The sequence below is a fragment of the Episyrphus balteatus genome, chromosome 2, assembly GCF_945859705.1.
Source record: "Episyrphus balteatus chromosome 2, idEpiBalt1.1, whole genome shotgun sequence".
NCBI classification, from domain to species: Eukaryota; Metazoa; Arthropoda; class Insecta; order Diptera; family Syrphidae; genus Episyrphus; species Episyrphus balteatus.
The window spans coordinates 111775249-111787748 of record NC_079135.1 but is presented as its reverse complement, the minus strand read 5'-3'; the positions used below and the strand labels follow the sequence as shown (position 1 = coordinate 111787748).

The 12500-nt window shown below is 32.4% G+C and overlaps 1 protein-coding gene across 1 annotated transcript in view; it reads right to left on the bottom strand.

Annotated features, from left to right (window-relative positions):
- Positions 1-12077, bottom strand: part of LOC129908772 (mannosyl-oligosaccharide alpha-1,2-mannosidase IA) — a 235158-nt gene extending 223081 nt beyond the window's left edge. Inside the window, exon 1 of the mRNA XM_055985532.1 lies at positions 10487-12077. Within this exon, the coding sequence (XP_055841507.1) occupies positions 10487-11116 (630 nt within the window). The 5' untranslated portion in view covers positions 11117-12077. The remainder of the gene's footprint in view (positions 1-10486) is intronic.
- Positions 12078-12500: the final 423 nt, after the last annotated feature.

Genomic DNA, 12500 nt, shown 5'->3' with positions numbered 1-12500 from the left:
AAATAAAGTTTTTTTGGTGTAGCTTTTCAACCTGAAAAACACAAGCTAGAACTAAATAATTGACGAAAAGATTTAAAAACTAATGGTTTTATTCGAAAAATTAGTAAAATTATTATTTTCCTACCACTGTTTTCTTGTTTTCCGTGCAAAGTATTAGAATTTTGAATACAAATTTCAAAGAATGTAGAAATACGGGAAAATTACGGGACAAATTATAAAGTACGGGACATTCATACGTCCCGAGTTTCTTAAATAAAAACCCGGGACAAGCTATAGAAATACGGGACTGTCCCGGGTAAACCGGGACGGATGGTCACCCTAATACCCAACTTTGCTGCATGTTCCCCTATCGGCCAATATCCTGTGCACACCGCAACGATACTGCTGATGTCTTTTCTGGGTCTGGAGATCAAATCATTGGTTTTGGATTTATTATAGGTGGGCCAGATTTTCCTAGATATGGCGCAGCTAGTCAAACTGTGCCACCTATTATTAGCTTTTGTTAAATAGTTTGAGAAGATATTGCCCTTCATGACTCCTATTGGAATGTTTACTGCTTCCGCTAGCGACTCATGAAGGGCCGATCCTTGCCTGGCCAGTTCATCCGCCTTTTCGTTGCCCTCAAAACCACTATGTTCTGAGATCCAGACAAGAGTGATTGTGAGGCTTCCGCTTAGTATTGAGAGTTGCTCTCTGCACTGTTGAACAAGTTTGGATGATGTCATGACCGAAGAAATTTCTTTTAAAGTTACCTGACAAAGTTTGAAAACATTTTAGAACTGTTGTACGATTCAACAATTTCTGCATTGACCCTTTATAGCAAAGTATCTGAACAAAGTATCTGAACAATTTCCAGATAGGGTTTAGACAAGGGTGCTGCTTAAGCCCCTACTATTTGCACTGTATTTTGACGAGATCGAAGAAATTAAAAGTAAGACTGTACTGTGGACTCTCCCTCTCCTTACGATGAATCGATTAACACGTAAAAAAAAAAACAAACTGAAATAAACCTCTTCCTAAATATTTATTTAGTTTAATTAATTTTTACATGAGTAAATATCTTAAAAACAAAGCTTAACATAAATAACTAAGTACAATATCTATTTCTCGGTGTTCATTATAACAAAAATCACCAATGTACATGCAAGTTCATTAACTAACTGACCTAAATCTTTCCAACCAAATTAACACATTTCGTCAGTTAATTTTAGTGTATTTTATTTTCTTCTTCTTCTTCTCATTCTACGAAATGAGGAAATGTTTCTTGAATTCTGAAATCAGCAAACAGTAAGCATTTCCTTGTTTCTTTTTTTTATATTTTTGTTTTGTGAATTAACAAACTCTAAGCTTTGGTCATTTGCACTCAAATTGTTTTTAAAAAAGAACCGCTGGCTAGCATTCGTTTATGTTTTTTGGTAGTGACCTCAATATAAGTCCCTTATGTTTAAGCTTTATTTGTGATTCAACAACGACAACAACGCTTACGTGTTCTTTATAAATTTAACTCACAGAAAGAGACATCGAAAAAAAAAACTAGAACATTTGACAACAATACTGAAAAGACAAGTTAAACAAAAATGTGTATTTAATTTTTAGTCTACAATGTGTATGTCTGTGCATTGGAATTGGAGACTTGACCAAAATTGATCTCAAAGTACAAAGTTCAACAAAAATCTCGAGCAATCTCGGTTTGAGATTGTTATACCTACAACACTACGATTGCCTACGTACGAGTATAATACAAACAGTTTTTTTTTATTTTTATTGATCAGTCACCGTTGTTGCCAGCAGCATTTTTAGTTTGATAGTCGCCAGAAGAGAAAATCTAGAAAACGTGACAATAATAATGACACAGCCAAATTTGTGTAGGTGTTGGTAATTTGATTAAACATACAAAAGGAATTCCATATTGCATGCACACAAACAAACAGACACATGAATAAGTGTGCAGATGGAATCGAAATAGCGTATGGCGTATGAGTACTTATTTTCAAAGCCAGTGCATAAGAGCTTGAAGAGTCGGTGAAAAGAAATGCCAGGGATTTCGCCGGTAAATAGTGGCGTGCGTTTCACTTGGCTGATTGCCAATGTCAAAATGTTTCACTGACACTAGTTGGTTTTGGGTTGTTTTTGTTCAAAAAATATTATTTTATTTTTTATTGCTGCGATGTAGTTTTTTGATTCGATTTAAAATAATTGTAGAAATCAGAAAGGGGGATATTTGTCTTTCTCTTTTTTGTTTTGTTTTATTGCTTTTTTAATACAAACAAAATTTGTAAACATCAGCAACCGGCGAAATGATTTCCGGTCGATTTAAATATTATACCTACTTTATATGATTGGAGTATATTATAATGGAGATAAGAAAGTCGATTATAAATAAAAAATTATTTTGGAAACACGAAATCTTAGCAGCATGTTGTTTGGAATACCTATTTTAATGTTTAAAATAATTTTATATTTTCGAGTACTCATGCCTTATTGATTTTATCCATACAATGTTATTAATTTGATGTGGTTGATGTTCACTTATGCATGACAATCAATGTATTTCATGGCTTGAAGGTTTTCTTAACCTCAACTTGTTTTAACTTGCTATACACACATTAAATTGTTTTAAGCTATGGAAAATTATGGGAAAAAAGGCCATGGAAAGTACATAGAACTAAATTCACTAAATTATTTCGCAATTGTTTGTTAAAGGAAACAAATATTCAAGGTTTTTTCTTGTCTCGGTTAGTTTTCATTAAAACTTTTTGGTCTTTTTTTTACATTAATTAGTATTGAGAATATGTAATTTTTAAGCTTTTAGACATACTTCATAATAACAAGTTAAAACATTTGGTTCAAATTTTTTTCTTGAAGCAGTCATAATATAATTATTCTCAGAAAAAGTAGGTTTAGGATGTTAGATATTGACCCCAGTGGCAGGAGCCCCCAACTTGAAGATCCAGGTCCTTTAATGAATCCAAGGAAGAGGGGTCGGCTAAGCTGCTCCTAAAAGACCTGTTCTGTGAATACGTCTGAGTAGCCCATATAATGTGTTCACAAAGTAGCTTGGCCTAACTGGAACTGGTGACGCTATTGTTGATTTAAAAAAAGAATTCTTACGCTACTATAATTTGTTGGAAGTGCCTTGGTGGGAAAACTCCTTGGTGTAAGAAGAGGTTTTAATAGTGATAAGGTGATATAATTTGGCATGAACGTTTCATTTATAATGAATTGAAATTACTCCTCTTGGGATCCAAGGGTCGTCGGGAGTATGTGAGAAGACCAAAAAATGCTTCAAACGATCCACGATACACCGTGAAAACAGTGAAGCATGGCGGTGCGAAACTGGTGCTTTTTATACAACGGGGTTGGGCCTTTTTATCCCATCAAGGCCCATCAAGGGTATAATGGAGTATGTAAAAATTCTCGAGGAGGTTATTTTACCCTATGGTAAAGAGGAAATGCAGTTGTTTTGGGTATACCGACAAGACAATGGCCTAAAGCATACTTCCAAAGGGGCAAAATGATGGTTTCAGGAGAAAAAGGTATGCGCTATGAAGTTTCACACACAATCCCCCGACCCTAACCACTTTGAAACTTGTGGGGGAATGTAAAGAATGAGGTCCATGAGGTGAAACCGAAGAATTCGAAAGAATTGTGGGAGTTAGTGCGAGATTTGTGGATTTCAATACCAGTCGAGAGGTGTCAAAATTAAATGGACTTTAGGCCGCGAAGATGCATTCCAGTCATTAAAATAACGGTTAATCCACAAAGAATTAATTGTAATCTTAAAATTAATACACTTTCAATACCTATTAGTTTATTTATTTGATCATATATTATACGTTATATTTATAGTTTTTCTTACTTTTTGCCTTATAGATGCAGTACAATGCTATGCACTGATATTTTTGTGAACAACCACAAATTTTTAAAATTGATATATCTGTGACAAAAGCAACGGTAAAAAATCAATCTTAATTTTTTTCTGGTAATATTAATAAAATTAATAAAATACTTTAATTTGTTATTTGTTATTTGAAGTTTTTGTGAAATATTTTATAACGTCGATAATATAGGCATTTTTGTTTTATTTGGAGAGCACTGCTATTTTTATGAACACAGTTGTAAGTAGTGGAACTCTTGTAAGGAGTTTGGTTTTGAACAGCTCAACAAATGAAGCGAGTTTGAACTTTTTGGCATCTTTTGTATGGAAGTTAGAGATGGTCGAAAATGGCCTGAGTTGTTTCCTGTAAATAAGGGTGTAGTGCCAAAGTTGCTAGAGAACTTGGCTGGGCACTACGGTGCCCCTTGATAAACAAACCTTAAAAACTCGATCACAGCAACGCCCATCGAATCTAGATTTTTCTAATTTTTTTCTTTCGGTGAAGTCTTTAAATGCTTATAGCTTAGGTTTGCTAACCTTTTATTTAAATAAGCTTATTTTAACATCTCTGTGTTGCATTTTGTATTCCCATAGCACGCACCTACGACGTTGGAAACTTTTATTTTATTTGCAATAAAGGTATTGTATTCCATAGAACACAAATATGCAAACATTGATTTTTGTATAAATATATTTATAGTTTTTTTTTAAACACACAATACGAATGCATGTCTACATACATATTTGCAGTTCTTATCTTTAAAATGTTGTAAAGTTAAGTGACCGCTGCTGATAACAATCATCAGTTTTTTTTTTTATTGAATCTAGACTATAAACTCATCGAGATAAGATTTCAATTGAATGAAATAAGCTTAGACAAATATGTACTTAAAAATTTGAAGTGCCATAGATTGGTATCAATATGATTATTTCTGATAATAATATTTACTGATAACTGGGATTTGTTTTAATAACCGTTTAAAAGTTCATTAATGTAAGTAGCTTTTTCAAGAAGTCATAAATGTTTATTTCTATTTAGTATATTCTGACTCAATCAAATATTCAAATCTATACATTTGAAATATAAGTGGGAGTAAAATTCAACAAAAGCGTCAAAATATCAATTTTTCCAAAACTTGCCTTCGTATATTTCTGTATAGTTTATAAATACCGCAAGTTAAACTACACACATCAGAATTGAAACCACCTGTCAATTTTTTTTACCACAAACATAAACAATTATTTAAGTTTTCTGAATATATTTCCACGCAAATGTAATTTATCATTGAGTTCATTTTGAACTAATTCTGGCGCCAAGATTCTTTTATTTGAAATTTTAATAAAAAAAAAAAAAACAATTCAAATGAAAAATGCCGGCCGGTCTGTAGATGATATACCTTTAGTCTTGAATTGAATGAAAACCATCAGTTTATAGCTACCAACAACAACAAAGAGCTATAAAAAGAATTTGCAAATGAAAAGATACCTAGCAGAGGAGAGAATAGAAAGAAGAGAATAGCTTCTTTAAAAATTCTTTATTCAAATTTGAAAATTTATTGTTGTGCTCTTTGAATTGTGATTCATGTCAACGCAACAATATTTGTGTAGGTATAAGAATATTGTTCTAAGGTGGTTTTATGAAACTATGAACGTGGCCCAATGCCTCAAGCGAACACAAACAAAAAAAAAACGAGATAATGATGATCTTGTGTTAGTTATAATTATGCAAATCTTTATGAAAGACCAACAAATACAACATGTTTCACTTTCTGCTAATATCAAGTTTTTAGCATCAAAATGTTTTCACTTTCGTAGTCGAGAGATATCAAGTTTTGCAGTGGAAAAACAGCGAAAGTCATAAAGCGAATGCAGACTAAACCAACAGCATGTCACTAATTAATAAATTACTAAATAGATCTTTTGCTCTTTAGAAACTGGTTGTTAATCGCGTTGGCCAAAATATAAGTTTTATAAATTGCAAGATGAGCTAACTCTAACGTGAGTGTAAATCTACACCGAATATAAAAAAAAATTAGTATAGTCTTGTTTGGATGTGCATGAAACTGGTAACATTAGGTGAATAAACTTGTCATTTCGATGTACAAACACTTAATCCTTCCGGTTTATCTCATTTAAACTTGTAACAATTTGTTCATGCTTCCTGAAACAAAAAAGCAGTTGAATAATAACCAGACACTAACTGATAAAGAGAAGTTAAGTAGTATTGAGTCTTGGCTAATATTTGGTGTCTGATCTGTTGGATTTGATAGAATAAGTCGTTAAAAAAAATGGTTAAACTTAGAAAACTGTTACCCCTTTCACTGTGGATTTTTGGCTATTTCGTGAAGCGTCTTGAGCTTTCTGTTTTTTATTGCAGTCCCCAAGTACCTGCTTGAAGGTAAAGTGACGGACCCAAAAGTGCATCTGTTATTATTTGCTGACGATGGAGCTATTACAAAAAGCAAAGATTCTACAACCCTGCAACGAGGGCTTGACGTAAAGGTACGGTGACCATCCGTCCCAGTTTACCCGGGACTGTCCCGTATTTCTACAGCTTGTCCCGGGTTTTTATTAAAGTGTCCCGTATTTTGTAATTTGTCCCGTGACTGTCCCGTATTTGCAAATTTCAGATTTTTTTATTCAAAATAAAAACTTTGTACGACAAACAGGAAAAACAGTGGTTTGAAATGAATATTTTTTCTAATTTTTCGGATAAAGTACCTACGCTGCTGAACCAAAACAAAAAAGTTTCTAAGTATGTAGGTATTCAGAGTCAAAAAACTTTTGGATAAAGAAAAATTACCTGGACAGTTAAATGTGAGTGACTAATGATAAAAAAAACTCTACAAATATTCAAGCACAGGTAAGAATTTCGTTGGTTAAGCTGCGTAATGTGCAACGAAAAGCAAAATTTTTGTTTACGAATTATGACTTCGTTGTGCTGGTTTTATATAAAAATTTTCGGTTCGCCTCTAGACTAGGCTTTAGTTTTTAAAATGGAAGAGTAAAGAACCCAGGTAAATTTCAAAACTTTTAAGGACATGTTAAAAGTTTAATTAATTACTATACAATTTAAAAATCATTTAAAATAAATGTTTAATGTTAAAAAAAACAGGTCTTACGACTTTATTTGAAAAAATATTTTCTTAGAAGTTATTAACAGTACGTAACTATTATAAAACCTTTTTCTTGATTTCGTAAACGGCTTAAATAATTTCAACGAAAATTTTCCCAAAAATCATTTCAATCTTGATATCAAAATAAGGAAGAATTATATCGACGGTTAAACTTCATAACCTCGTAAGTAAAAAAATTCGAAAAAATATTATTAATGCAAACAATTCAGAAAATTCAGAGCTATCTTTTCTTATATTCAGTTCAACAATGTTGTTTTGAACATTTTTCAGAAATGACGAAATTCAAAAACTCGTATTGATAGATCCCATACAAAAACAAGAAACACAACATATTGTTTTTTGATTTCTGAAAAACTTGCAAGAACGACTTACGAGGTTATGAAGTTTAACCGTCGATATGAGAAGTCTTCTTAAAAGAATTAATTTTTTGTATATTTTTTCTGAAAAATCAATATTTATTTTCAAAATTATCTAACAAATTTTGTATCTGTCCCGGCTTCTAGAAATATGGTCACCGTACGTATAGGTGTTCTAGAGGGATGTGGGCTCAGAAAGACAAAGGGAGTACTGCTTCCCGCGTGTGAAAAGTTTAAATTTATCGACTGGTCATTGAGTTTCCAAGCCTTATTTGTCGGTTTTCAAAAATCATTACTTTTGTTTTCAAGAAGTTGATATGCAGATCCTATATTTTAGTGTTTTTGCAGTTGAAAAGTAAAAGGATTGTGTGCTTGTAAACCAAGTTATTACCGTAGAGGAGTGTTTTTATTTTATTACCTGCAAAGCTTACGCTCAATGTGGTTCGAGTTCGAGTGAGTTCCAAATTCGATAATCTTTAAAGTCACCATTTAAAATGAGAAGGATTAAAATACACCTGCAGATGTACCACAGACAGTTGCACTTGAAAAAGATAATACTTTTCTATAATCCATCAAGAACTTTCAGCCATGCCAGATTGACTATTGCAAACGCTGCTATGAAGTCTACACAACAAACAAATAATTTCTTTAATAATTTCAACTTATTTTCTGGCTATGCTAGTTAATGCGAAAATGTGATCTATTGTTGAAAACAACAAAATTCTTCTTCAAAAATGATGAGACCATTAAAATTTTGTATCCAAAAAGAAATTCTGTAATATAGAATTGTAATAGAGTGAATTTTCTGTATGATATGCATCAGTTTTTTTTAAATATCGCGAAATAAGGGTTTGTAAGAGGAATGAGGAATACAATCCGTTCAATTATTAAAGAACTCAACTGTGATGCCACACACAACGCGGGGCCTTATTGTGTTTCATAATCAGTAAAGTTGGTTCAAGCGAAATACTTTGGAATTTTGGGACTGTTGTAAGTTCATTGCAAGATTTTGGAGGAAAAGTTTTTTTTTCGTGTCAATAAATTCTTTATTGCCATTAGGTTGTAGTAGTTGTCAGGCAAATTACCTGACACACTTAGACCCTTATGGATCCATTGTGACAACCCTTTATTGGCAGGCAAGTACAAAGTACATACTTTATTTTTTTTTATTTAAAAACTTTATTTTTACTGCCTGTATTGGACATTCCTAAGATAGAAAACTGTTGAGAATGGACAGGGGGTAAAGGTAGAGGTTTTTGTTTTAACTATATTAAGCAGTATTAAATTCTACGCTTATCATATTTTTATGGTTAGACTTTTAGAAAATTTATAAGTATTATTCAAATGTAAATAGAAAATCAAAACAAATTTTGGATGTGCATCTTTTGATACTGCTTTCTTCCGTCTAATTATATCGAGTGTTTTTATAAAACAAAAACACTTTATACTTTGCAGAATTTTGAGGTACATATCTCTTTGTTGATGTATTAGCTGCGTTCCTTTGGAAATACAGTCAAACTTCTTTATAACGAACCTTCAAGGGAACAAAAAATTGCTTCGTTATAAAGAAGTTTTATAAAAAATTCGTTATATAGAAAATTTATTTTTTAATACTGCATGTGTTCTTTTAAAATAATATGGTACAAAAAAGAACTCATCTTAAGGAAATTTATTCATTTATATTTTTTAGTTAAAACATATCAACTTTGAAATTGAACATGCACATGAATCATAACTTTAAAATTTTTAGTTAACATTGTTGATAGTGTACTAAACGACACATCAAATTTTTCAGCCACATACTTTTCTTTTCTCCACTTTTAATTTTATCAATATTCTCTCATAGCGAAATAGCCTTGTGATTGGCTAACTTAAAATGTAAACTCAAACGAACGATTCACCTGTCTATATGCGTACAATTTCTAAAACACATGTACCCTTTTTCATGCATCCAAACATACATACATACAATAACTTTAAGAAAATTCTTGCCAAAACGGGGAGTTCCCTTTTAAAACTCGGTATACAAATCTAGTGAGCTTTTTTTAAAATTTGAAAATTGACATTTCGTTATAAAGAAACGAATTTGCTCTTGGGTCAAAAAAAATTAGTTCTTTATAAAGAGAATTTCGTTATAGGGAACTTCGTTATAAAGAAACTAATTCGTATGGAATGTTTTTTAAGGGGAAGGGGAACGAAATGAAATTCGCTATAGAGAAAATTACGTTATAAAGAAGTTCGTTATAAAGAAGTTTGACTGTATTTATCTACTGCTTAGTACTTAAAGCTGCTTTGAACTACTTTTTCAGTATAGCAAAAGTAGTTCAAAGTAGTTTTAAGTACTAAGCAGTAGATAAATATTTCCAAAGGAACGCAGCTATTATGTTCTTCTATTTTCAATATGTTGAAAAAAAAAAATGCTAAAAAAAATACCTACTTTAAATTCACAAGATTCTTCCAACCATTTAAATTGTTTACTCATTTATGTGGCAATACAGTAAAACTCATCACACATGTTACTAATAAAATTTATTTTTATTGACACTCACAAAAAAAGTAAAACAAACACTAATACAAAACTACTGATAAGAAAATATGGATTATATGTGGTTTTGCTTGCGGTTGTCAAAAAATGTTGTACATATTATTTATTTAACTTGCGTAATTTGTTGTTCATTATCATTTACAACTTTGGTACTGGTAGGTACTGACGTTAAGTTTTCCATGAATTTCATCTAATTATAAAAACATTGAGAGTTTGCTTACATCAATGAGATCATTTATATACAATTCAACGGGACTGAGAATGATATACCTGAGAATTCTTAAATGAGCTAAAACGGTTATGTAAATCCCTTTAAATTTAAGTCTTGATAAGGTGAATAACCTCTGTTTTAGTCTTGAACTACTTTCTTAAGAACTTGTTTCTGTTGCCAGGTAATAAAATTACACAAGTTCAAGTTTTAAAAGGCTATTATCTATAGGTTCTAGGTTCTTTTGATAGATATGAATTAGAGAAGATTTTCTTGAACCCTACTATTGTCAACTTTTCAAGATATCCTAGAAACGAAAAAATTAACTTAAACAAAACTTTAATCAAAAACAATATCACTTACCTCTTTAACTTTCATACGTTTCTCCTCCACCGCCGCACTAGGATCTGGATGCCCATCCATAGGCATTTGCATCTGAGCAACATCTCCAACTGGCATCATCTCTTGTCCATCATCATTCAATGAACCCTTCAGCGCTGGTGGTGGCAGTGCTCCAACAACTTGATGTTGTTGCTGCTGTTGCATTGCTAATATCTGCTGATGTTGTTGCTGTGACTGAAGGTCATTCTCAATAACCGGTGCCATACCAACATTTTCATTTAAAACAACTTCACCACCACCATTAGCTTCATCACTACCACCTCTCCTCTGAATCTCTGGTTTATCCAGAATATCACCAAGTTCTTCTTTAATTTTAGCTTGTAATTTCACCCGATCACCCAACACATGAGGATCTGTATCCTTGCTACCATGTCCATTATTTGCTAATGGCGGAGCCGGTATAAAAATTTCCGGACCGGCCTTTTGGAAACTCTTATAAACCTTGAGCACGCGCTCACCCCCAAAATTATCGGGAAGTAAGAAAATTCCAGCAAAACACAATAGGCACAAGGTCGCTAACACAAGGCCAATTAGACATTTCTCACGCGAATGGAAATTCGGTTTACGTCCAATTGGACCGATACGATACATGATAAGAAATCAGTGAGTGAAGAGTGACGAAAGAAAGAAAAGTCGGTAAAAAGTGGGTGGACGACAACGATGAGATAAAAGACTAAAGTTACGTCGTGGAAGAGGCTTTTTTTTCTCACGATTTTTTCTTTCTAGTTGGATAACAACCGATAACCGACACAGCTCTTAGTTAACTTTGGTCGATAGAAAACCTAAAACCTTTTTTGCATAAACAAATTTCACAAGAGCGAAAGAAGAAGGAACAATAGAGAAAAAAAAAACAACAACGCACGACGACGATGGATGATTTAGGGGTGGCAATGGGAGAATTATTGTTACGAGAGTTACGACAACGACGAAGACGACAAGAGTGAAAAAGGGGTGTGCGTATGGATTTTTCTATAAAGCTTGGCTGCTGACATCAACACCAGAAAAGAAACAATTGACAGCACTTTCTTTCAAAAATTTCACTATGCCGCAGAAAAACACGGAAAACCAAGATTTTTTTAATAACCACAAGACATTTTTGTTTCTTGGTTGTTTTTTGTATGCTTTTTGAGTGAATTCCGAGATGCCAAAGCAGATCAGAGAATCGAATACGAATAAAAAAAAATAAATTTGCCACAAAGAGAAAGGAGATCCACACCAGAGTCTGGGATGACAACGACGAAGGCGAGACGAGAACGAGACGCACACAAATCTGAATCTGGATTTGTTTTATTTCTTTTTTTTTTTTTTTTTTGATAATAAAAATTTCCAATTTGATATTGAGGTTGTTTTTTCAATTTTTTTTAATTGAGAGAGTAAATTGCAACAGCTGATTTAAATCGTTTTCAAGTAAATTCGAGAGGAATATAGCGGGACGTATATATATTTATGTATATAATTTTTGATGGGGAAAAAACAAAATAACAGAATTTATTTTTCTTTTATTTATCCGTCGTCCGCACGTCTTTTCTTTGACTGAATAAAAAAACCGTTTATTCTTTTTTGGAGTATGATTTTTTTTTTGCTTATTTCTTTTTGGATTTATTTCGTTTTATATATCTTGTTCACTTGCTCTGGTTGTCTTAAACAGGGTTGAAGAGAGAAAAATATAAGAAGTTTCTTTTTTTTTTGCTTTCCGCCCATTTGGATTTTCTGACAGCGATAAATTTTATATGAAAGTAGTGGTGGAGTGTACAGTACGAAATAAAATTTTAGGAATAGAAATATCTTGTGAAGAGAAAAAATGAAATAATGATAAGGTAGTTTGATTTTATGGACAAAAGTTTGATTGAATTTGGGTTTACATGGGAATAATTTACATTTGACGATTTTTCTAGTGGGGATTTTGTGGTGTTGTTGTAATGCTTTTTGGGATATCATTTGAAAACTATAGGGGGTTTCACGATTCGATGCAAAT